This window comes from Crinia signifera, chromosome 1 (genome assembly GCF_055691185.1).
Source record: "Crinia signifera chromosome 1, ASM5569118v1, whole genome shotgun sequence".
NCBI classification, from domain to species: Eukaryota; Metazoa; Chordata; class Amphibia; order Anura; family Myobatrachidae; genus Crinia; species Crinia signifera.
In genome coordinates this window covers 282,485,657-282,513,556 of record NC_139217.1, presented here as the reverse complement: position 1 = coordinate 282,513,556, position 27,900 = coordinate 282,485,657, and the positions used below count along the sequence as shown (strand labels likewise).

The window sequence follows — 27,900 nt, the reverse complement described above, 5'->3', positions numbered from 1 at the left end:
GATAGTTCAATAAATTATTTTTAATTTAATATGTATACAAATAATGTACATCAAAGTTGTATAATGAATACATAGTAAATGGTCAGATACAGTATACACACACACACATCATTAGAGGAAAATATACTATATCAATTTGTATGCCAGTAGTGCAATATGCTTTTGTCAGTATAAATACAGATAGTGGTAGATGCTGATGCTTTTGTCAGTAGTATAGTGAATTGCAAAACTGATTGGATATGAACAAGTTTTGGAGAAAGGACTCAACTTTAATAAAACATCAACTTGTAACAAGCAATGAGATGACAGCCTCACTCACCCAGCTGCATCATACCTTCAATGCCATTACATTTAAAAGCCTCAGTAAAGTAACTAACTTGAAATTATATTTTCACATTGAATGACATTAGCAGTAAGATGCAACCAAGGAAGGGTATTTGTGAAGATGCCTTGAGTTCTTCAGGATCTCTTATTTGACAAAATAAAACATAAAGGAGTCTATTATTCTGGAGATATTATTTAACCAGTGGGAACTAAGGTAACACTAAAACTCCTTTCACACAGCCTTTGACCCGGGATATTGCTGTGGCAACCAGAGTCCTGTCACTGTGTGCAAGGGCAACATATAGGTTGTGTGTCCCACATCCACAACACAGGTTATTTCCGGGACTGTCCAGAGTAAGCAGCAGTTTGAAAGACTGGATCTGGGTTCCACTAAAAGGAGCTGGTCAGCTGATCAAGGATGCTGAGAGATGGCAGTCACCACCCATTTTATTACCTCATCTTTGTGTGCCAATACAAAAGTCCACTTGTAATCCTTCATACATTTTGCAGGACAGAAGCAGCTTCAGTGTAAATATGGCTGACTCAGGAATAACCTGGCTCCAAGGTGCAGTGTAAAGACCTGCAACTTGGGTTGAACCCATGTTTAATATCTTGGGTCAAAGCTGGTGGATTCTGTCATAAAAGGGTATAAAGTTGCAGTCACAGGACCCAATGAAAATAAAACCACTATTGGCCAATGCATAGGGGACTACTCTTGTTACAGTCAGAAAGGACTCAAACTAAGAAGTCAAGTTTCATTATAATGTTGTGAGACTCCGTCATGTGAAATTTCTGTTATATCCAATATTTAAACAATTGATAAATCCATCTCCTATTAGTCCGATGATATTTTTCTTGCCCACTAGTGAAACTGAATGACCTCACCCCACTCATCCACAGGCCACATTCCATTCGGCTGTACGTTGGCTGGGGAATGCTTCCAGTCCCAGACTTTAAGAGGAACATCCCAATTCTTGCCGTAATTAGCTTCTACATAATCTAGAGACTCACATGGTACATGAACCTTTAGCCCTAAAAACTCTGTCCAGCAAAGTGTAAATTTCGGAAACAGATATCTGAAATAATATAATGAACAATTAATTATTTTCTTTCAATTTATATTTAGAGGTCAATATACAAAAGTTATTGGGTTGTCTTCCTGCTGTAGACGTCAACTTCATGGGTGAACTAATTAGGTCTACATGTTGAAATGGAATGAACAGACTGTATATGCCTTACTATAAAATGAAGTTGGCTCTGTTTCAATTACTACTAATTAAGGCCTTTCAGGATAAAGGGACAGATTTATCAAGTCTAGCTTTGTTATATATTATAATTGCCGCTTAAAAACTCAGTCAAAACTGATTGGCAACTTGCAAACCCTCTGCTAAGTAATCCTAACTGAGGTCTCTCTTGATAAACCATTATACTGCAACCTTCACGCGCGCATGGGTTAAACACACTTACCAGATGTATACATAGTAACTATATTTACAGAAAGTGTGTGTACATAGTCTCCATCTAGAAGTAAGCTCTTGCTTCTGTGCATAAGCAGCAGATCCAGTATTCCCAAATAAATACTTTTGTGATTCTGTACAAACAGTTACTAGCTTAGACAATGAACGAATTGTTCCCTGGTGACAGTGGGGTTGGACATCTCTATAGATTTCAGTACCTGTACGTAGTATGCTGTGGCAAGGTGTGCGTGAGGGTGTGGAACGGGAGCAGGATGCTTTTTTCAAAAGTGCTTTTACTAGTATATCAACAATAAATATACTATTAAAACAAACTAATGCTTTATTTTAACCAGAAATCCCAATATTTCTTATACACTATAGCAAAACTCGGATTTCTACTGAAGAGAAGTGTAAAACAAAACCTTACTTAAATTTCTTGCCACTTTTGGCCTGTGTGCCTCCATTCCACATATGATCCTCTTCTTCATAGAAGAAAAATATGTCAAGTTTCACATCCTCTTTTCCAAGAAAGGAAAGTTCCAAACTATCTTCCACCTGAAAGCCAAATGAAAAGTAACACAATCACCATCCAAGATTCTCGAAGAGTCTACACTACAAAAATGGGTTTCACTGGATCGGGGGTATTTCGTTCCACCCAGAGGCTCTGTATCGATCGTTCTTGCTCTGGAAAACGACGTACAGTACTGAGGCATTGCAAAGGAAGGGAGTCCCACCAAGGCACTAGTATTGGGGGCGGAAGGAATAGAATAGAAATTTCAGAGTGTAATGTCAGAAATTACCTCATGTTTGTGTACAAGTCCATTCTGAATCATTTGTCCATCCAAGATAAACAGGGTATTTACCTGATTTTTTCTATGATGATGCAAACCACAATTTTCCAAATTCCTTGAATTTGGTGTAGGACTGAAAGACCTGATAATAATCCACACTCAAACTATTCTTACAAAATTGTTATAGTCATCTTTAAAACATAATTTTTTTTTTGAGATTTTATTTGGAAAAAAAATTAACATTAGAAACAATTTACAAATAATACTATTGGATTTTTTTATGAAAAAAACTCAAAAGGTAACGTTTACTCGATATCTATAAAACAGATTGGAATATTAGACAAGAAAGAGCTTTAGCAAACTGGAAACGCTTTACTATTTTCATAAACAGGGGGGGAGATTCAATTGCCAGCAAATCCCTTTGCCCAGCCAACAATAGCCATGCTGTACGGCTGCCCGATTTTGCACAAAAGTGTAGCGAGAACTTTTGTGTTAGTTTGGCATTCACCAGGCCTGAGCGAAATGGTGCAAGATGAGGTACAGTTGCTGGTGTTTAAACTCTGCAGCAACAACAAGTCACACCCTTCACCAGCAGCTGAATTCCCCAATATAGTTCTATAATTATTACTACGACTAAAAAGGAACTGGTTTAATTCACAGGCAACAATGTATTGCTGGCTACTAACAATTTTTTATATATATATATATATATATATATATATATATATATATATATATATATATATATATATATATATATATATATATATATATATATATATATATATATATATATATATATATATATATATAGGATCCCAGTGTCGGTGCGGCACTCCAAGTATACACGGTGACGGTAGGTAAAGTTGATATCTTTTTATTAGCAACGTTTCGATGCTACGCAGGCATCGTTATCAAGCAGAATATCAAACATGTAACAAACAAACATACCTTAAATAAGCACCCTGTGTTTCAGCGTCGGCCGTGCCCGGAGGCACCGTGCATGCGGCGCAGGTCTGTGACGTCAGCGGCGTCCGCCGTACTGACGATCAGGCCTCTGATAGGAGGTGCACCCGTCACCATGACAATACAGCAAACAAAACATACAAATTGACTAACAACATAGACAGCAGGGATCACGTAATGTTACACAGTCACAAGCAATAATGTAACACATAATAGTATAAGCTCTAGCGGAAAATAGCAAGGATGCACGGTGCCTCCGGGCACGGCCGACGCTGAAACACAGGGTGCTTATTTAAGGTATGTTTGTTTGTTACATGTTTGATATTCTGCTTGATAACGATGCCTGCGTAGCATCGAAACGTTGCTAATAACGTTGCTAATAAAAAGATATCAACTTTACCTACCGTCACCGTGTATACTTGGAGTGCCGCAGCGACACTGGGATCCTGTATGCATCTTTAGTGCGGGCACCCAGAACGCATTGATCAAGGAGGTTGTGCCGGGCATTTGGACTTCTATATCTATATCTATATATATATATATATATATATATATATATATATATATATATATATATATATATATATATATATATATATATATATATATCTCTCTTTATATTATACAGTCAAAGATAAAGATTTTAAATATAATTTGATGGGTTTTATTTAATTTTTTTTTAAATGGAAGCTTAACCCTGCAGTAAACAGTCACTTGTACTTTATAGTCTATCTTTACTTTTAGAAATTTTTGGTGCATCAAATACCAATAAAATATATGTTTATTTGTTAATACGTTAATCAACTATTTATTTATAGGATCGGGAACAAATACATCTCAAATATAATGGTTTCACATATTTTTGGCAACATTGTAGGAGCACTGCTACCGAACTCTATGGCTACTTCAACAGTAACATTTACTGTCTGTTGCCAAAACATATGGAACTGTATTGTATATAAGAAACTGTAAATAAATAAATAAATGCTAACACTGTTTAATTAAAATTACTTTTCCTTTAGAGATGCCAGTGACAAAACATGGAAGCTGGCATTACAACTGTTAAATGACACTGCCATCTACTGGGAAACTTTAAGATAACCCTTTGAAAAAGCATAACCATTTTAAATGGAAAAAAAAAGGTTCTCCTTAAATATAAGTTAATTACTTGACACCCATGTAAAATTGAAAGCAAACTCCATGAAATATTTATATTAAGACAGAGCCATCAGTAGTGTGTTAACCATGCAATAGTCTTAATGTAGATTAAGCCTTTTTTTGCAGTGTAATAATTTCCTCAGGAAGCAGGTAAAGGGGGATATTAATCTAGCCCCAAAAAGTTTCCAAATTTTTTTTCATGGGGAATTCAATTAACCCCTTCCCGACATTTGACGTACATTTACGTCATGGCCGGGATGTACTTCCCGACGCATGGCATAAATGTACGCCATGGCTTTAAACTGTCACCGCGTCTATAGATGCGGTGACAGTTTGGAGATGTCTGCTGTCCCTGACAGCAGACATGTCCCAGCATGTCCAGGGGGGGCGGCGATGCCTCCCCCCCGTCGGCGATCGCTGTGATTGGCTGTTCAAATGTGAACAGGCAATTACAGCGTTTTCTGTGTACCGGCGAATAACGTTCGCCGGTGACACAGGGATCGGTCGGTGGTGATTGGTGCTGTAAAGTACAGCACCAATCACCACGGGGTGTAAGGGTGACACTGGTGTCACCCCACCTGCCCCCAAAGGCCGTGATTGGTTCGTCGGACCGACGGACCAATCACAGCCATGGAGGGTGATTTACCGTGCCTATCTGCCGTGATATACTGACCTGATCCTTGCAAATACTTACCTGATCACTGTTTGTAGCGTGCTGGATGCTTCCTGGATCTTGTGACTTCTTGTGACTTCCTGTGTTGTGCTGCTGCAGTGTGATAGAGTTATAGATAGAGAGATAGAGAGAGATAGAGAGAGATAGAGAGAGATAGAGAGAGATAGTGACAGAGAGTGCTATATTTTGTGTCTGCTGCCCCCCCCCCCCCCTGTTGTGCTGATCAGTATATCTGTGCTGATCAGCAACTTTTTGGGGGTGCTGGTTTTTTTTTTAATATATATACAGCTGTGCTGCGTGTGCAACTGACTGCTGCCCCCCCTTTTGTGCTGATCAGTATAAATTAACTGATCAGCAACTTTTTGGGGGTGCAGAGGTTTTTTTTATATATATACCTGTCAGTGCTGCTGCTGCAGTGTCATAGAGTGATAGATAGTGAGAGATAGAGAGATAGAGAGAGATAGTGACAGAGAGTGATAGAGAGTGCTATATTTTGTGTCTGCTGCCCCCCCCTTTTGTGCTGATCAGTATATCTGTGCTGATCAGCAACTTTTTGGGGGTGCAGTTTTTTTTTTATATATATATATACCTGTCAGTGCTGCTGCTGCAGTGTCATAGAGTGATAGATAGTGAGAGATAGAGAGATAGAGAGAGATAGTGACAGAGAGTGATAGAGAGTGCTATATTTTGTGTCTGCTGCCCCCCCTTTTGTGCTGATCAGTATATCTGTGCTGATCAGCAACTTTTTGGGGGTGCAGGTTTTTTTTTTTTTTATATATACCTGTCAGTTGCTCTGTCAGTTGCACCAAAGGTTGTGCACCTGCTGCCCCTCACTGGTAATCAGTGTCGCATCAGTGATCACCTTTTTTTTTTTTTGAGGGTGCTGTGGGGTCTTTTTTAAAAAAATTTTTTACACACACTGTGATTTTGTGGGTGTCCTGTGGCCACTGTGCGCTGATCAGTGACGTACATCACTGATCAGCTTTTTCGGCACAGGGTTGATCTATTTTTTTTTTTTATCAAATTCCTGTTGCCTTTGAGCGCTGTTCAGTGACGGACGTTACTGACCAACATCTGTGCTCAATTTTTGGCGCAGGACCTTTTTTTTTTTTTTTTTTTCTGCACTACATACACACTACACACTACATACCCCCCCGGGTTGAAATAAAGTTTGTACCCCCCCCTACACTATACACGTGTTGAAACATTTCACTACCAGAAACACAAAAATAAAAATGGCATCCCAAAGTCATCCCAAATGTCATCCCAGTCATCCAGAAGAATGTATTCAGCGGAGGAGGCATATGCCATGCTTGCCTCTGACTCTGACACAGCCAGTGATGCAAGCGGGGAATTTGAAGGATTCATCTTAAGCTCCTCTTCCTCCTCTAGTGATGAGGGACCCCCTCAAAGACGCCCCCGTAGAGCAGCTGAGACCCCCCCCCCAATAATTGATCTCGTATGGACCCCACCACCAGACAATTTTGAGCCCCAGGTTCCTGAGTTTTTGGCCATCCCAGGAATCCAATTTGATTCCACAGGTCTCAGAGAAATTGACTTTTTCAAATTATTTTTCTCTGATGATTTTATAAATTTAATGGTGGACCAAACTAATTTATATGCCCAGCAGTTTATTGCTCAAAACCCCACGTCATCATTTGCTAGGTGGACCCCTGTAGATGCAGTAGAGATGATGACGTTTTGGGGTCTGGTGTTTCATATGGGCATAGTAAAAAAGCCAGAAATTAGGCAATATTGGAGTACAGATGTTCTGTACAGCACCCCACTTTACCGTATGGCCATGACCCGGACTCGTTTTGAGTTAATCCTTAAATTTTTGCATTACAACGATAATGCACAGTGCCCACCCAGAGATGATCCCACCTTTGACCGGCTATTCAAAGTCAGGCCGGTCATTGATCATTTCAGTGCCAAATTTGCAGAGATGTACATCCCAGATAAATTCATTTGCATAGACGAGTCCCTTATACATTTTAAAGGAAGGGTTAAATTCCGCCAGTACCTTCCCAATAAGAGGGCAAGGTATGGCATAAAAATGTATAAGCTGTGTGAAAGCACCTCAGGGTACACCCACAGGTTTAGGGTATATGAAGGGAAGGATTCAAGAATTGAACCGCCAGAATGCCCCCCCTCCCTCGTAGGTGTTAGTGGAAAAATTGTCTGGGATTTAGTGCACCCCTTCCTGGATAAAGGTTATCACCTCTATGTGGATAACTTTTACACTAGCATCCCCCGTTTAAGGCCCTTGGTTCAAGAGGTACAGCAGCTTGCGGTACTGTGCGCAAGAACCAAAGAGGCCTCCCAAAAACGCACATTGCCCAAGTAATGAGAAGGGGTGAAAGCAGGGCACAATCCACCGAAAATATGTTGTTGGTCAAATATAAGGACAAGAGGGATGTCCTTATACTGACAACAATTCACGGAGACAGTACCACCTCCGTCCCTGTACGAGGTACCAGTACCCACACCTCAAAACCTAATTGTATCCTGGATTACAATAAGTACATGGGCGGAGTGGATCTTTCAGATCAGGTACTGAAGCCGTACAGTGCCCTGCGGAAAACAAAAATCTGGTACAAGAAGCTGGCCGTGTATATCATCCAGATGGCACTGTATAACGCTTACGTGCTATTCCGTTCTACCAGCCAGAGGGGGACATTTATTCACTTTCAAGAGGAAGTCATAAAGGGCCTAATATTTGGGAACCAGCAGGCAGAGGGCACCAGTACTTCTAGTACTGGCCCCCGTATTGTACCAGGGCAGCATTTTCCTGATGAAATCCCCTCCACTGGAAAAAAGGGCAGGACACAAAAAAGGTGCAAAGTTTGCTATAAAAAGGGAATAAGAAAGCAAACTATTTTCCAGTGTGACACTTGCCCCGACAAACCCGGCCTATGTATAAAGGAGTGTTTTAAAATATACCACACATCTATGGATTATTAGGTTCATCATTTCACCGTGCTTCGGGGGTCTTGCTAATGCCACATAGCACCCACCATTCATTCCACCAGAATCTGAGCCGCAAAATCCAAAAATCACTCCTTCCCTTCTGAGTCCTGCCATGCACCCAACTGGTATTTTTTGGTCACATGTGAGGCATTGCCGTACTCGGGAGAAATTGGGGCACAGATTTTGGGGTGCTTTTTCTCCTTCATACCTTCTGAAAATGAAAAATTTTGAGCCAGAACTGCATTTTTGTGTAAAAAAATGTAATTTTTCATTTGCACAGCCCAGTTGTATCAAAATTGGTGAAACCCCTGGGGGTTTGAAATGTACACTATACCCCTAGATGAATTCCCTGAGGGGTGTAGTTTGCAAAATGGGGTCACTTGTGGGGGGGTTCCACTGTATTGGTGCTTTGGGGGTCTTGCTAATGCGACATAGCACCCACCAACATTCCACCAGAATCTGTGCTGCAAAATCCAAATATCACTCCTTCCCTTCTGAGTCCTGCCATTTTTTGGTCACACATGAAGCATTGCCGTACTCGGGAGAAATTGGGGCACAGATTTTGGGGTGCTTTGTCTCCTTCATTCCTTGTGAAAATGAAAAATTTTGAGCCAGAACTGCATTTTTGTGTAAAAAATTAAATTTTTCATTTTCACTGCCCAGTTGTACCACAATTGGTGAAACCCCGGGGGGTTTGAAATGTACATTATACCCCTAGATGAATTCCCTGAGGGGTGTAGTTTGCAAAATGGGGTCACTTGTGGGGGGCTTCCACTGTATTGGTGCTTCGGGGGTCTTGCTAATGCGACATAGCACCCACCAAAATTCCACCAGAATCTGAGCTGCAAAATACAAAAATCACTCCTTCCCTTCTGAGTCCTGCCATGCACCCAAATGGTATTTTTTGGTCACATGTGAGGCATTGCCATACTCGGGAGAAATTGGTGCACAGATTTTGGGGTGCTTTTTCTCCTTCATACCTTATGAAAATGAAAAATTTTGAGCCAGAACTGCATTTTTGTGTAAAAAAATGTAATTTTTTATTTGCACAGCCCAGTTGTATCAAAATTGGTGAAACCCCTGGGGGTTTGAAATGTACACTATACCCCTAGATGAATTCCCTGAGGGGTGTAGTTTGCAAAATGGGGTCACTTGTGGGGGGCTTCCACTGTATTGGTGCTTTGGGGGTCTTGCTAATGCGACATAGCACCCACCAAAATTCCACCAGAATCTGAGCTGCAAAATACAAAAATCACTCCTTCCCTTCTGAGTCCTGCCATGCACCCAAATGGTATTTTTGGTCACATGTGAGGCATTGCCGTACTCGGGAGAAATTGGGGCACAGATTTTGGGGTGCTTTGTCTCCTTCATTCCTTGTGAAAATAAAAAATTTTAAGCCAGAACTGCATTTTTGTGTAAAAAAATGTAATTTTTCATTTGCACACCCCAGTTGTATCAAAATTGGTGAAACCCCTGGGGGTTTGAAATGTACACTATACCCCTAGATGAATTCCCTGAGGGGTGTAGTTTGCAAAATGGGGTCACTTGTGGGGGGCTTCCACTGTATTGGTGCTTTGGGGGTCTTGCTAATGCGACATAGCACCCACCAAAATTCCACCCGAATCTGAGCTGCAAAATACAAAAATCACTCCTTCCCTTCTGAGTCCTGCCAAATGGTATTTTTTGGTCACATGTGAGGCATTGCCGTACTCGGGAGAAATTGGGGCACAGATTTTGGGGTGCTTTGTCTCCTTCATTCCTTGTGAAAATGAAAAATTTTGAGCCAGAACTGCATTTTTGTGTAAAAAATTTAATTTTTCATTTTCACTGCCCAGTTGTACCACAATTGGTGAAACCCCTGGGGGTTTGAAATGTACATTATACCCCTAGATGAATTCCCTGAGGGGTGTAGTTTGCAAAATGGGGTCACTTGTGGGGGGGTTCCTAACTTTTAGCATCTTATGGTGCCTAGAAACCTACATGGTGCCTAAAAAATAATCTCATAAAAAGGAGGCTCCAAAATCAAGTAGGTGCTCCTTCTATTATGAAGCCTGTGGTTTGGTCAACGTGCACACTAGGGCCACATATAGGATATTTATGAAAACAAAAGAATTGGGGGAATCCATTTTTAGTCACATTTCTCTAGTAAAATGTACTGTGTTCCTTAGAAAAATGTATTAAAATTGCAAATCTGCAAAAAAAATGAAATTTTGAAATTTCACCTACACTTTGTTTTAATTCCTGTGAAACACCTAAAGGGTTAACAAACTTCCAAAATGCTGTTTTGAATACTGTGAGGGGTGCAGTTTTTGAAATGGCATCATTTATGGGGGTGTCTCACATACAAGTCCCTCAAAGTCACATCAGAACTGAACTGGTCCCTAAAAAAATCAGTGTTTGAAATTTTCTTGAAAATTTGCTATTCATATTTTAAGCCTCCTAGTGTCCAAAAAAATTAAAAGGAGGTTGAAATAATGATGGCAACATAAAGTAGACATATGGTCTATGTTAGTTATTAACTATTTTGAGTGGTATGATTATTTGTCTCACAAGCAGAAAATTTTCCATTTTGAAAATTGCAAAATTTTCCATTTTTTTACGACATTTTGGTATTTTTCACAAAAAAACACAGACTGTATCGACGAAAATTTACCACTAACTTGAAGTACAATGTGTCACGAGAAAACAATCTCAAAATCACTGGGATAAGTAAAAGCAAAAAAAAGTTATCCCCACTTAAGTGATACCTGTCAGATTTGAAAAAAAGGGCTCTGTCAGGAAGGCAAAAACAGGCTGCGGCGGGAAGGGGTTAATCCCGATTTTTGCCCCGGGTGGGTCAATTAACTGTGGTAAATTACTGCGGCTAATTGAATTTCCTCCAAGTTTCCCTCCACCATTGTGAAATACATTTATTTCATCTCATTTAAAAATCTATTAAAATTACATAGCAAAATGTAGTATATAAATGGTAAGTCAGCTAGTAAAATCAATAATGTATTATTCGCCAACAGCTGCAACTGCTATCTCCCGAGCAACCTACAAATTAATTGGGGTAAAGCTAGGACAGGGGTGGCCAACACGCGGTTCTCCCCCTGTTAAAAGTGCGGCTCCTGCTCCCACTCAGCTGCCCGCCGCCCACCGTCCGTCCCCGTCCCCCATCCCTCCATTACCCGCTGCCGGTTCCCTTCTCCCTCTGAGGGGAGGAGAGCGCGCATCGCGCATCTCTCCTACCCCTCACTGTGCATCCTTGTGACTGGGCCACCTGCCAATCAGGAGCCGACCCGTGAGCTTTGATTGGCTGACGGCCTAGTCACAGGGAAGGCCGCAGCATTAACGGTGAGTGCTACTGCTGGGAAATTAGCACTGTGGGGGCATAGCAGTTTTTGGCACTGTGGGGGCATACCCAGCATCTTGGCGGCATACCTGGCACCATGGGGACATATGTGTATCTGGCACTATTGGGGGCATAGGTATATATGGCACTGCACTATTGGAGGCATATGTGTATCACACCCACCCGAGGGGTCCAAATAGACCACGCCCCTTTTTTGGCATGTGTGCATGTTGTTGGCTCTTTAGCTTGACTACAGATATTTTTCGGCTCTTTACCTCTGACCGGTTGGCCACCCCTGAGCTAGGAGAATTACAACTGGAGAAGGATCTAGGTGTAATAATCGATGACAAACTAGGTTGCACCGTCCAGTGTCAGGGAACAGCAACCAAGGCAAATAGAAACCTGTCTTGTATTAAAAGGGGCATAGAAGCAAGGTAGGACACGATCCACTCTAAAATAAAAACACTGGTTAGGCCTCACCTTTAGTTCAGGGTGCAATTCTGGGCTCCACATTATAAAAAGTATATGGTAGAATTGGAAAAGGTCCCACATAGGGCAACCTAATCAAAGGGATGGAGTCCTTAAACCATTAAGAGAGATTAGCCAAACTAGTATTATTTACGCATAAAAAAAAAAAAAAAAAAAACACATCTAAGAGGTCACATGATTAACATGTAAAAATATATCAGAGGCAATACAGGGATTTGTCAGGCAACTTTTTTGGGATACGGTCGGTTGGTTGACCTAAAGATGGTAGACAGTCATTAGGTCAACACCACTTTGTCGACATACTGCAAGGTCGACAGGAGTCTAGATTGACAGCCCAAGGTCAACAGGTCATTAGGTCCACATGGTCTAGGTCGACAGTCAAAAGGTCGACATGGGGGTTTTCACAGTTTTTTTGAGCAAACATGTGCCAACAGGCGGTATTTCATGCTCTACCATCCACTAGGGCATGGTGGGAGAATAAAATAGTGTGCCGAGCGCAGAGAGGCACCATGCCCAAAGCATGGCTAGCGCAGCAAGTCATGCGTCATTTTTAGGTCAACCATACAATCCATACCCCCTTGAGGGCTGAGTACAGGACTAGAGGACATCCCCTAAGATTCGAGGAGAGGCGAATTCGCACAATACAAAAGGAAAGGGTTCTTTACAGTACAGACAGTGAAAGTTTGGAACTCACTACCAGATGAGGTACTTCTGGCAGACACTATGAACAAATTTAAGAAGGGACTTGACAAATTTCTAGAGTCAAACAGCATACAAGGTTACAAACCGGTTTTATTTTGAAATCAGGTGTACATTTATTGGTCTTGCATAATGTCCATACTTCTACAAAAAGGGTCACTACTTTGGTAAGAGTTGGCTTCTATGGGGATTACATCCTAGCCACCAGCATCACAAACTAAATGTATATCGGAAGATTAATACATACACAACAGTGCATGAGGACAAGGAGACAACAGCCTAGCACACGTTATGAAAAGAGCATACTTGGAAAGAAAATGGTTGGTAATGTGTAAATGAGAAAGGTCTATTTTATGTTTGTTATAAAAAAAAAAAGAAAGGTTCACAAGTATACAAATAATATACGAAATAGATGGAAAAATCATTTTTACACAAACAGCTAGAGATCACAACAAAAGAATAGGAACGCCAGCAAAAACACTGACCTTGCCAAATTTGTGCTTCAATGGGAGCCCTGCCTTCTGTAATGCTGGGATAAGTTCAGGTTTATAGTTCTGTATAAATATCCCCAAGTCCACATCTTTACTGTATGGAATAATATTACACTGCCTATACCATCCTGAAAAATAAAAGCATGGTGTACTAGCAATATTCAGATTAAATCAAAAGAATACTTACAATAAATGCTAGAAACTATTAAACATCATTTAGTACTGGTAACATTTTTTTTTAATTCTTGGAGCTACTTTAATACTTGTGTCTGGGGTTGTTTATAAAAGAGATGGTAAACTCAAAACATACCTAAACAAGTACCACTGCTGATCCAAAAACTCACACCCAAAGCATCCAAAGCTGAAGCTGCCAACTGTAGTAGTTCTTTCGATCTCTTTCGGAATTCAATCCCTTCAAGCGATATGTCATCAGGATACAGCTTGAGGGAAACAAAATATTTCATTAAAAGAAATATGGAAATGATCCAATTTGTTTGAATTTAGCATGTGAAATATACAAAGGACATTGGTATTATTTACATATTGTATGCACTGTACATGATTTTCTCAAAGTAGGAGAGAAAATCTTCTATTCCTTTTAGGTTTCCTTTTATGCACAGTGGAACCTATATTATAATGTATCAAGGTGACACATTAAGTGAACAGTAGAAGATAAAATAGCTACCTTGGTTAAAATGTATATGCTTTCAAATATCTCCAAGTATAAAAAGTGTACATGTATATATGAAGGTTAGAAGACCGTTTAAAAACTTTGCATTTACTGGTTAATGGAATGAAGCCTCTGAACTGTGCAACAAACTGGTTAGTAATAGAGAATGACAACGCTACTGGTCTAAGCCGATACGTTCAGACACTGAAAGGCAAATTCTATGATGTCACTTTAAGGATTTGCCTGAACAGAGAGTAGTGCAAGATGTTAATAGAAGGGGCTCTAAAAATATCTGTTTATGATCTATATACAGATGGAGCGTCTCTGATCCTTGGCCGGGGATCGCCAGCATGCCTGCGCTGGCGATCGCCGGTGCAGAGACGTTCCATCAGACTGGGACGCGTGTACGTCTCACAGGCACGCGCTTCACAATTTCTTCTTTTTTTGGGGTCACAATATTTAACTACATTTTAATTAATTGACTTCAGTTCATTTGCTGGCAATAACTAAAGTGATTCATATTTCTCCACTACGGCCCTGGCATTTTAATTTTGCACATCTCTCACAGCAATGTTTGCACTTAAAGGGTTAACAGTGACCCAAAAAAATTCAATAAAATTTGCAATTCCAATACCAACCTAATATATAAAATGTATTATATTATTATTTCTATACTTGGGAGAACTATCTGACATTGTTATTCAATATGATGGACATGTACATTTTCCATTTACAAAATGTAAAATCTTGCAAAAGTTGTATTTAATCCTTAAATTGTCCCTTTTCCCTGCATTGCAGTACTAAAATAAATACATAATGCTACCAAAAACATAAAAAACAACATTTTAGATATTGCTGCATAAACTATTTTAAAAAGGGTTGTAAAAGCTGCTAATACATTGAAAACAAGCTGCAGGATGTGTCAATTGTGGTAAATGGTAACATACTATTACATTTCACTTTCACCAAATCAGTGTAAGAAATGGAATGCTACACATAATTGTGCATACTAAATAAATACTTTACCAAATATCCTCACTATGCAAATACAACTAACCTGAAAAAACGCCCGAGCTTCTTTGTATCTGCACTCAAGAAACTTTGAATGTAACATCTCTTCTAAAAATTGTGCAGGATATTTTGGGATCTGTACTTTCAATCCATCAGCAGTTATATGGATCAGGTCAGCTCTAAAACAAATCCAAAATTCAGAGCTTTATCCAGCTTCAATTTCTGTACACAAATTTTGTTTGTTTTCTGGTGTGACCCAGAGGTTATACTGCAAAATGTGTTAAGAGCATACCGAGAGGAGGAATTACTCATTTACAATTACTTCTCACATTTAACATATTTCAGATGGAATACAATGTGAGAATATGATGCTATTGAAAAATAAAATATGCTATTATAAATGATAGTGTGAAACAGGTTTTTTAGATAATCAAAAAAACTATTAATTATTTATAATTAAAACAGCAAAGCTATGAAAGCTTGGCATTTAACATTTCTGTTCTGTGCCTGCCCCATCTGGCCATTCTGAGATCTGTCAGTCTGAGTTTATGTTATTGGCAGCCATATTGTGTAACTTCCAAGGAAAATTTGAAAACAATAAATAAAGATTTGTAGGATGACAGCTAATGGTGCCCACACACACACCGATCCCGGCGGTGCGATGCTATGCGATGCCTCATCGCACAGTACAAAAAGTATGTGCTGCACATACTTTTTGTACTAGCTTTTTATCGCATAGCATCGCATCGCATGCACATCGCATGCACAAGGCATACGATGCGATGCTATGTGTGCTAGTTAAGCACAGAACGCACGCCGGGATCAATGCGTCTGTGGGCACCTTTAGAAAATAAGATGCAAAATAAATAATTTGTTATTGAAAATAAAACATAGATAAAGACATACTGAATATTGAAAGTCTACCATGGATATTACCTATCGTAGGCTCCAGCATGACGACCAAATTGTAGTCTCCGAAAAGCTACAAACTTTCTATCCATATTTCTCTTTAGTAGTAAAGGACCATGCCATAGATAGTTGCCACTTCTTTCATAAAACACTACTAAATGAATTGTGTGAGCTGCCATTTTGAATAAATAATGAAGAGGTATTTCTGTGCTTGAAAGGTCATCCATTCCTTCAAGCCGGGGATCTTTCCCCTCATATTTCTGCCACTGAAATCCCATTTTCTCTACAGCTCGAAAAATATTCCCCTGAAAGGAACATGGGGAAATAAAAAGACATTACTAAGAATTCCTTTTTTGCAGGATAGGAACCCTAGAGATGACACTGTCACTAGAACAAATTCAAAACAACATTACTAATGTAAAATTATGTACAGTCATAATGATGAGGTGAAAATGTAGACTACAGGAGGATGTTGACACTATATGTCCACAATGCCAGAATGTCAACATGAGGTGGGGACATTGTGAATGTTGACAGCCAATGGTAGGAGGAGGTTAGGATCACCTGTTGACATCTGCAATGTTAATTTTGTTAATGTCGGTATGTAACATAACAACTTCCCACCCATGTCGAAATTGACAACTTATTTTAATAATAACAATAGAAATATAATTGCCTATTTTTGGTTAATGTCTACATTGTTCTCATGCAGTTTGGTGTTATCTGGACTAGGGAGAGCAAGTAGCAAACTGCAGATGGCAGTTACAAATTCAAGCAAAAAACTTATTTTACACACCCTATAGCAAACATAAATTTTAATGGGCTGGCAGTATTTTTACTTAAAGACTACCTTAGATATGATCTTATGGCCTATTCGAAACATAAAATACCAGATGCCCATTAAGCATTCCCGCAATGTATTTGGGAACTGTGATTTGTTGGATCACCAGTCTATCTAGCTCCTCCCTCACCCAGTCAGCAAATAACCTCATGCAGCACAAACTCCCAGCTGGGCTGATTTTTTACATTAAAACAAGATAAAATGTTGACTTGGAGCTGGCTAAGAGGGGTATTCAATCTTGGGTCACGACTGTCAAGTTGGCCCATCACCCGTGACCCTGTCCCCATTCTCGGTCTGCTCGACCAAGAACGGGATGAGCTGTGTTCTCAGCAGAATGAGCCCGACTGCTTGTGAATTCAGGCTCATTCTGCCGAGATCCCCTGTTCAATGCTGTCGGGGAAAACAGCATTGAATAGGGCCCGCAGCCATCTCCCCCGTCTGGAGATGGCTGCGGGAGATTGAGTACCTCCCTAAGTATTCATAAAATAATAATAATGAACCCTTTGAGTGCCAAGCAAAGATTTTTATTCATCATAATGACCTGTAATGTTTACCTTATAAAAGGAAATATCTTTTTTTTTTTTTACCCCTTCCCGACATTGCCTTTTATGGTAATTTTTTTTTTTTTTTCCTCCTTGCGTTCAAATAAGCGTAACTTTTTTAATTTTCCGGCTATATAGACACATGAGGGCTTTTTTTTTGCGGGACAAGTTGTACTTTGTAATGGTACCATTTACTATACCGTATAATATTCTGGGGAATCAGGAAATAATTCAATGTGGGGTAAAAAAAAAAAAAAACGCCATTCCACAATTTTGCGCTGGTTACGGTTTTTTTGAAGTTCATATTTCGTTTAAAATGATGGGTTATCTTTATTCTATGGGTCGTTACGATTCCGGTGATACCAAACTTATATAGTTTTCGTTACATTTTACCACTAAAAAAAAAAATAGAAAATGTTACGGTTTTTCGAATTTGCGTCGCGTCGCCATGTTCTGCGGCTTATAACTTTTTTATTTTTCCACCTACGGACCTGGGTGAGGGCTCATTTTTTGCGGGCTGAAGTGTACTTTTTAATTAATACCATTATGGGATATGGGCGACTTTCTGATCTCTTTTAGCTATTTTTTTATGGGTAGGCGATGCGACCAAAAAACGTAGTTTTGGCGTTGGGGATTATTTTCCGTTTACGCCTTTAACCGTGCGGGATAACTAATGTTATATTTTAATAGATCGGACTTTTAGGAACGCGGCGATACCAAATATGTTTATTTTTTTTATTTTTTAGTTATTTTTATTTGGGAAATGGGGAAAGGGGGGTGATTTGAACTTTTAATATTTTTTTATTTTTAAACTTTATTATTTTTTTTTTTTTACTTTTACTACAAGGCCCCCTAGTGTACTTGACCACTAGGGGGCGCGATCGCCTGTACTAGGTTCAGCCATAGAGCTCTATGGCTGAACGTAGTGATTTTATGCACTTCCTATTACATCCTGCCTCAGGCAGGATATGATAGGTATGCAGACACGGCCAGCACAGGGGTCTACATTAGACCCCTGGCTACCATGGCAACCGATCGGCACCCTCCGATCTCGCTGCGGGGGGCCCCGATCGGCGCCGGAGGGGGGCGCCCCCCCTCCGATCAGCTATTTAAGCACTGCGGTCGCTTTGCCCGCGTTGCTTAAAGGGTTAAACGGCCACGATCGGCGAACTCGCCGCTCGTGGCCGTGAGAGCAGGGACCTGGCTGTAATATACAGCCATTACCTGCTCTCTTTCAAGCCAGCTCACTCCGTGAGCTGGCTTGATTCCCCCGCAACCGACATATGACGTAAATGTACGTCATATGTCGGGAAGGGGTTAAACAACATTTTTTATTTTAATTTATATAACAAATGTGAGTGATGCTGGCAGTTTTAGCAGATATTTTGCTCATCTCTTACAGAGATGTTGGCACTCGAAGGGTTAATAATAAAATAATATTCATTAGTGGGAGGTTTACCAAATAGTTGGCTTTGTGAACTTTTGCCACCATTATATGTGATCAAATCTGGTTGACACTGCTTGAGTTGAAAGGCCAGATCTACTCAGCTTTTTATTGCCACAACTAGCGCAAGTTTGAAATGATCTTATTTGCTATCCAAAACATGTGAGACAGCCAATACAATGACATTTTGAAATCTGAACATAACCAAGTAAATCCAAACCTGCATAGCTCTAATTAGAATTATTAAACAATCTACCTAAAATGTTAAAAACAGCTAGTTTTCCCTCTTCATGACCAAGTCATTTTTTTTTTTTTCATTTCTGTGAAAATATTTTTGTTAAATTAAATCTGAATCTGTTTTTCTCTGTACAAAGTGTTGCTTTCATTTTGCAGCATATTATAAAAATACTTATAACCCGAAGCATTGGATTTTACAATATTTGCATACCATAATGAGAGGTCTCCGGTATGTGACCCAAGTCCAAACACAGAATGCATTTCAAATACACCTTAGACACATAAGCCTGAAGGTAATTTTATACAATATTTCTAAAAGCTCTGTGCATGAAACAAGTTTGCATACATTAAAAACATCAGAATGCAAAGGCGTCACTCTCACTCAAACAAGTTTGGATTTCGGAATGTTTCGGATATCGGATTTCTGGATGGGATTCTCCATATGTAATCCCTTAATTATAACATTACTACTTCTATATCTAAGTCAACACATGCCTATTCAAAATCACAAAAAGTAATACAACCCGCCAGCTTCAATTCCAGCAAGAAAGCACTTCCAAATTAAAATTTCTATAACTTATTTTAACTACAACTATATTTTTGTTGTTGTAAAAGGTTTAAAGTTAAACATAGAGCAGTAAAAACTGTTGCGTGGGTGCAGAAGTTTGGTTCAACTTTTCTCCTATCATTTAAAATTTTTACAATCTACTATCAAATATAATAGCAAGCGGAAAGTTGTAAGGCCCCCATACACTATACAATTTTGGGAGGATTTCATCCGATTTCGGCACTTTGGGCCGATAACCAGGTGAAATCGGCCCAAAATCGCAGGTGTGTGACATCTGATCCGATCCACGGTCCCGTGTGCATCGGATCAGGGAGGTCGGATGGTCAGCACATAAGATCACGTCCGACCTCCCTGTATGCATATGCTTGCAGACTGAACAGGGAAGCAGTGGGATCAGCAGCGCTCATCAGGGGGATGCCGGAGCGGGCAGCGGGTCCTGACGCTTTAACTAGCTGGCAGCGCCAGCGAGTGCTGACCTGGCTGGGCGGTGTGATCAGCAGCGCTGCGGGACGGGCAGTGCAATGGCGGACTGGCGGGTATTAGATTTTTAAAATACCTGTCAAATGACTGGCCGTTCTCTGATTGGCTGAGAGCTCTCAGCCAATCAGAGAATTGCCAGTCATTTGACAGGTGTTTTAAAAATCTAATACCCGCCACTGCACTGCCCATCCCCGCTGCTGATAACTGTGATCACACCGCCCAGCCAGGTCAGCACTCGCCGGCTTCGCCAGCTGGTTAAAGCGTCAGGACCCCCTGCCCGCTCTGGCGTCCCCCTGATGAGGATCACCGCTCGCCCCCTGCAGTTACCCGTTACATGTGATAAATCGCAAGCGAATTATCATATGTAAGAATTGGCTTATCAAGTGCCAAATTGTATGTGAGTCTCCCGGGGAGCTGCCGGGCGGCTCACAGGAGAATTGGGTCCGACTTGTCCTAAGGACAAGTCGGCCTAATGCATGGGGGCCTTTACTGATTGTACTTCATTTTCATAAAGATTCCAGGGAAAAATATAACATTTTATTGTGGGAAATAAGTACTAAAAAAATTAGAAGAACACTTACTTTGTGGTCCCATATCTTATCTAGAAGTCCAAATGTGGTGACATCCCTCTGTTTGCAGAAATACTGACATTCAGAAGGTCTAGGGTCTGGCGAGCTTCTCAGCTGTTCCAAGTCTTTAGCCAGTACTTCTAAAACTAAGGAGTCCACTAGAAACACTGGCACATTGTGATTGGAAACCACACTTAAAAAATTCTTAACCACTCGCTGTACAGGAGAAATGAAAAAGGGGTATTAGTTTGAAAGAACAATATAAAATTATTCTTTAACACTTATAACCTTTTTTTATCATCTATTTAGTTAAATGGGAACGCATTACACTACATTACAATGATGACACCAATTTTGATGGTAGTGTTCAATGTAGCACCTTTCAAAACCCGTGCAGTTCGTCCTCCTGCTGTGGTGCTTTTAGCACAGGTCTGGTCTGCATATCAGTGCTTAATCACAAATAAACTGCACGGGGTTTCAAAGATGCAGGGTGCTTGAATGAACACTTTGGGGTGTATATACTAAGATGCGAGTGGCAACCAATCTGATTCTATATTTTATATTCTAGAAGGTGCTAAATAAATAAGTAGTATCTGATTGGTTGCCCATAGCAACATCCCTACTGAAATAGAACTCCCATCTTAGTAAAAAAAAAAACCCTAATGATGTGTCATATAACAGGGTATGTGATGTAGACGTGGAAAAGGTTCCAGAGTGTTGATAAGTGGTCAGGTTGTTGAGGAATAACGAGCTACAATTTGCCATAGAAAAAAGTGGTGGGGACACTTCTTCCCTTTAGGATATAAACTGCTGTCTTTCCGACAAGAATGCAGTTCCGACTACAGTTGAATATACCCCATAGTCTAGTGCATGGGTCTTCAAACTGTGGCCCTCCGGATGTTGTGAAACTACAAATCCCAGCATGCCTTAAAACTGTGGCAAGGCATGCTGGGATTTGTAGTTTCACAACATCTGGGAGGGCCACAGTTTGAAGACCCATGGTCTAGTGTGTATGGGCCTTAACACTCTCTGTACATGTTACAAGTGCCCCACCTGAAGTGCAACATGGTTTTGTCAATTTAAGAAAATTTAGCATTTGCGATCAACTCTGACTAAAGGCCCATAGTGCACATCAACATCAACGATTTTAAGAATTTATTAGAATGAATGGCCATATCGTAAAACTTGTTTGAAATGTCGACGTGTGTGTACACAGCATAAAGATGATGGATCTGAAGGTTTGGGTTGGAATTTCGGTACATGTGTATTATCACGGCACCCATCGCATCGCATACCACTAATTAAGGTATGCGATGGCATGTGATGGGACCCGATTTGAGCCTTTCCCCGGGCTGAGTGTACAATTTTAATATTGCATCGCATGCCATTATAATGGCATGCGATGCGATGGGACGTGATTTTGGATAATTCCCATGTTAAATGATTTGGATGTGATTTGGGATAATTCCCATGTTAAATGCCCACCCAGACCCGATTTTTAATTGTATCCCCACCCTGATGGGTAATGAGTATGTTAAAATGCCTCCCATTGTTAATGCCACCCCACAGCGTGGCGAGCGCAGCGAGCCCCGAGGGGCCGCGGTAAACGTCCTCCGACCTTTTCATAGGGGACGCGCATTACTTCACAAGTATTACGCGTGCGCACGCCACGCTTTGGGCTCGGAGGCTCGCTGCGCTCGCCACACTATATAGAATCAACTCCACGCTGACGTGGATAGTGGGGGTATGAAAAGGTCAGAGGACGCGTACCGCCGCCGCTCGCCACGCTTCGAGTTGGCGTTGATAGTGGGGTGGCATTTAACATTGTACACCCACCCTGATGGGTAATGACTATCTAAAATCGGGTCTGGGGGGGCATTTAACATAGGAATCAGGCATCTGGGTGCCTGTACAATTAAAAATCGGGTACAATCGCGTTGCATCGCATGCGATCATATCGCATGCGATGCAACGCGAATTTTGGTTGTACAATGCCTTGCGATGGAAATTGGGAGCGCCGTGATAATACACAAGTACCGGAAATTCGTAGAGATGTGCAGGCTTTGATTTACTCTGATTTCAAAGCAGGATCTTATTGGCTATCCCAAATCACATGACAGTATTTGACAGGTGATAGCCAATAAGATCCTGCTTTGAATTCAGAGTAAATCATAGCCTGCACATCTCTAGAATTTACATCAAAATGGTGCATCAGATTTGAAAAGTACCATCACATGCATACACGTATCCAGTTTTTTACATACAGTAGCCATGATAATAAATAGCAGTGCCTGACACCTCAGGCCACATTCTCTATCGTTGTTTGGATTCAGTGCAGTTATACCATCAGTTCTGACAATTAAACATCACTAAAGGTGTTTCCGCACGAGCTGATATCGGCAGCCAACAGGATCTGGCATCGGCTGGCAGGAAGGGAGAGACGTAGTTGTGGTTGGGGTTACGGGGGTCATGCTGCATTGAGCAGCATCCCCTCATTCCGAGATAGAAGTAGACTGTGCTGCACAGTCTACTTCTACATTCGATTCCGATTCCGTAGTGCGATTTACACTATGTGCTATGCGATTTTGATAATACAGTCAAAATCAATAGTGCTAATCGCACCGTGTGTACACATTGGTATCCCTCCTCCGTGTGTAACATTGGTATCCCTCCTCCCTAAATGTTTACCTTTACAAATCACCTTATTGGCTACAAATGATATGGGCCTTGTAATGTACTTACCCAATGTGTATTGTCTTGAGCAGACAAGCTTCCTTTAATTTTAGAGAAGGAAGGTCCATTCTAAATAAAGCAAGTAAGTGAGTGTATTAATAAACAAGGCAATGACATTTTATTTATTTCTCTCCTGCACCATGTATACAGTACATTGTAATCCTAGTGCAAAAATGTTACATTTCATTTACTTTCAAAAGACCAACTGTGTTACGGAGGATGTCCAGTAAAATCACACAGCCGGAGTCAATGAAACTACGGTCAAGGACTCAGGCTTTGGCATGAGCAGATAACTGTGCCTTTACAGTGCCATTTTTAGTAACACCTTCCATTGCAGCCCCCAAATGCCAGCAGCCATAGGCGCGTGCAGCACATTTTATTAGGGGGTGCACCATCAAAAGGGTTTGTCTAGCACCACCTATTGGGCATGTCTAGCACTGCCCATTGGGTGTGTCCAACACCGCCAATCATAATCTCCTGCCTTTTTCAGTTTTAGCCTTCTAATTACTCTGTGTAATAGTACATGCAAATAATGTCAAAAACATACATGGATGACTCAGGTATGTATATGACAATGGTCTAGTACAATTAACAATGCAAACACACATAACTGATTATTGGATTCTTCTTTAAATGGAATACAGTTCCAAAAAACAAACGTCTTTGGTAAAAGGTATTGCTGGTATTGCTAGTGGCAGGGATGGGTTCCTAAGGGTGGGCACAGCAAAGCATTAAGGGGGTGCCTGTGCACCCATGAAACTCAATGTGCGCACGCCTATGCCAGCAGCAGGTGTACAATACTGCTGCTATTGGTATACTGCAAGCAACATCGCATGATCCACCATGCGCAGTGCATTTACTACGCACATCATTAAACATTGGATATTTAAATAAATATCAGGTTTCCATGAATTACTGAATCTGGCACTAAGCACTTTTCCCTTTGTAATCTTGCATGTATCCATCTCCTATTTTCTTAGAGCGTAGAGTAGGGTCCTCTTACCTCCCTGTTTGATGTTAATAACCTGTATAATTTTATAACTGCACTTGTTCCCAACTGTAAAGAGCTGCAGCACTGCACTGTATACATATATATGAATACATAAATAAGGTGTAAAGTCTGAATAGATTACTTTATCATAACCAAACTTTGATTTTGCACAATTAAAATAAAAAAAATGTAAAAAATAATAGATCCCAAAGGGTAGTTACACTGTTGAGACACACACACACTCCAATAATAAAGACAAAATATACCAACAAAAAACATATTTTTAAAGGACAAGCAATCATTTTAGGGTAAAAAAAAACACATAAATTTCAGGACAGTTCGTTTTAAAAATGACATATGGCCATATGAAATGGTCTGTAAGGAGATCGTATTCAGACATACACCTAGAAGGTTTCTTCCTTTTATGTTCCAGTGTCAGTCTATACTTCCTCTACCAGCCAGTATGGGTGTGGTATAGGGTTCAGACAGTCGGGATCCCGACTGGCCGAACTCAGACAGCATGGCGAGTGCAACAAAGCCCCTTGCTGGCTCGCTGTGGGCACGGTGGCTCGCTACCTATTCTATTCTCCCTCTATGGGGGTCGTGGACCCCCACGAGGGAGAATAGCCTGTGCCCGTCGGGAACCAGTCTATCTGTGTTTTAACAGTTGGGAACCCGACGTCGGGTAAATGACTGTCAGGATCCCGACTGTCGGGACCACGTCCGGCACCCCCAGTATGTACAAATACTCAGTCTATTTGTATATGCTCTCAACACAATAAATATGTATTCCTCATTATCACCACAAGCTAAAATACACTACTAAAGAATGAACCATTACCCTGCGTTTCTGGTGGCTCACATAAGGCAATCAGTTGACTTGAGGAGTGTGTACAGGCAATTACTGTGGTCCATCAAGCTCTACCTTTGCAGATCTGATGGATGGTATATTTTGAATATGGATTCCCTGTAGGTATTGGATCCTGACAGTGTAGGACTGAAATCCATTCTGACTAATTTACAAAAAATTAACTAATGTTAGCTAACTTCAGAAAACAGATCAGAGAGTTCCCCATTCCCTAGCTATCCTATAAAAAAAGGCCAGAATACAAATACATTTTTATTAAATAGTACCTTTGAAGCTATATAGTATCGATAGTAGAATAGCTGAAAAAGAAGAAACAAGGAACTTGCAGCTGTTAGTACAGCCAGTAGCACATTTTTATTGATTCGCTGCATCATTCTCGACATAGTGTTTCCCAATTACAGGTCATATCACTCCTTGCCATCTTTCTCTGGCTATGCAGAGAATGCCTGCCAATCTGCAAATATATAGGAATACAATAATCTGTCAAATTAAGTACATTTAAAGCTAATCATACTCATAATCTGAAGTGCTCAGATGAAAAAAAAAAAAAAAGGAAAAAAAAAAGAGAAGAAAACCCAAAACGGTTAGGGGTTACATAAAATATAGTTTAACAACTCGAATTGATCATTAACAAAAACAAATGGGATTTATACAGATAGATGGACTAAACCAGTGGTTCCCAAACTTTTTTGAATCACGGCACCCTAGAGCATCAAAATATTTTCAAGGCACCCCTAGGCCAAATACTTCTTACGCGAAATTCAGAAAAAAAATATTAAATTAAGTGCATTGTGTTTATATGTCACAGTTATCTGGTGAGGGACAGGATTTGCTTCTGCTTGTCCACATATATTATGATTGGCAGCCACAAGCACTGGTTTTGCCTGGTACATTGACCATAAATAATATGAATTGATCTTGGTCCACCAACCCAAGGCACCCCTGCAAGTGTCCTGAGGCACCCCAGGGTGCCTAGGCACCCAGTTTGGGAACCACTGGACTAAACAATAATGTACTTAATAGTTCACAGATATGGGCAGCACGTGTGTTCAAGTACTGCCTTTATGTGCCCCAACATTTAGGGCCTGATTCAATTGATCTCTTTTGTGCAAATTTGCAATCCAATGGACTATCTAATGACTGCACATCCATAAGGATCATTGCGAGCATGTGCAAGCCGCAACAGCGACAGAAATAGCACAAATATCTAATCGCAATCCATTCAGAATTTGACGGACATGAAGTTGCTGTTTTGGTGAGGTAACCTGGCATTTTCTGGAAAAAAGTGCAGGCATTTTAAGGGAGTGTGACGTCAGTGCAGGCCTCAATCCGCGTGTCGCAGTCGCAGAGTTGTGCAAGGGTCAGACTTCTATTTACTCAGACTGGGGAAATCATTTTGCGGTTCATGAATTGCGTATGGATGTGTGATACCGGATATCAATATTACTCACAGTCATCTGCAACTTTACAGATGAGCAACCAGGTCTGAATTAGGCCCTTTACAGCCATTGTTCCAAAAGAAAACACATGATTTTGACAGAGCTCAGATATGTTGACTGAAGAGTTCTCTATGTGTCATGGAGAACATTAGTATCTTGCCCATAAAACAATTGGACAACTGCATTCGCCCTGCGGATAAGAGCACTGGCACCATGTTAGATGCCGGGCTACCAGTCAGAAAGGCACTGTATATACATTGTGCTATTTTTTCTTGCTCTCCATAGAGAAGCACAGGAAAGGAAAGGCTATTTGTTATTGTAATAAGTGAACACCTCAGCAACACTACTGAGAGCTGATATGTACACAGCCGGCCGCATAGCAGGCAGGTAAAAGTAAGCTATATACCTTACTGGCCATATATCTGCAAGGAGACGTATGTATAATCCTGTGATCATATATGTGCAAGGCAGCGGTGTCTTAAACCCCTGTATATGGGTATCAGACACCTATACACGTATAACACCTGTAAGCTGACCGTATAACTTAACTGAGCCAACCTCCTACGACGCATTGCCGCCCAGGGGCGTTATCCTGACCGTAAGGATCCGTGATTCTCCGCCTGAGTCACAAAATAGAGCAGCATACAGTCGCTGCCGTAAAGCAAAGTAGTGCAAAAAGTGTCGTCATCTGCCGAGGTTCACTGATGGGGAAGCTGTGCCGAGTTGCTAGGTAACACACCGGCGTCCTCCTCATCTTCACACTACCATATACAACCTGCGCCTGCCGGGGCCTGGAGCTGTGTGCGCGGCGCGCGTGCATAGTCCCGGTCCGTCACTGAAGTCAGAGAGCGGCAGCAACCAATCAAGAGGCCTCTCTATCAGCTACGTTACACGCTGTGGTGTTTGTTAGATGATGAGCGATTGGCCTTCACAGGGAGCAGGGGATAATGATCTGAATGCAGTAGTAAGCATACCACACAGTGTTGCTTGCTTGTACCAGCCAGTGCACGTCTGTGTCCCAATCAGCACGATGTCATTAATACCCTTTTAATTTACTCCACTGCAAAAAAATCCAGGTTTTTTCCTCTTTGACCCCGGTCAGCGGCCGTGTAAATGGGGTACTCATACATCCCAAGGTGACCCTCTCCAGGAGGGAAACAATGCTCTGTTTCTGGACTTTAGTCCTAATTTATGATTACCATCAACTGTGTTGAAACACCTTTCTTAGCCATTAACCTGTTTAAAA

The 27,900-nt window shown here is 40.8% G+C and overlaps 1 protein-coding gene across 2 annotated transcripts; it reads right to left on the bottom strand.

Moving 5' to 3' along the window:
• On the bottom strand, window positions 1-27,469 carry FKTN (fukutin). 2 transcript variants are annotated; one of them, XM_083184999.1, is made up of 10 exons: window positions 27,213-27,469; window positions 25,482-25,669; window positions 23,366-23,425; window positions 20,636-20,839; window positions 15,970-16,247; window positions 15,080-15,212; window positions 13,663-13,792; window positions 13,347-13,480; window positions 2,209-2,336; window positions 1-1,400 (listed from the first exon to the last, which is right to left on the bottom strand). In XM_083184999.1, the coding sequence occupies exons 2-10, from the start codon at window positions 25,596-25,598 to the stop codon at window positions 1,187-1,189; spliced, it is 1,398 nt and encodes a 465-aa protein (XP_083041125.1). In that variant the 5' UTR covers window positions 25,599-25,669; window positions 27,213-27,469; the 3' UTR covers window positions 1-1,186. The 2 variants fall into 2 exon arrangements, with proteins under 2 accessions (XP_083041125.1, XP_083041115.1); XM_083184989.1 differs by having other exon boundaries at window positions 27,204-27,468.
• Between the last annotated feature and the right edge of the window lie 431 nt (window positions 27,470-27,900).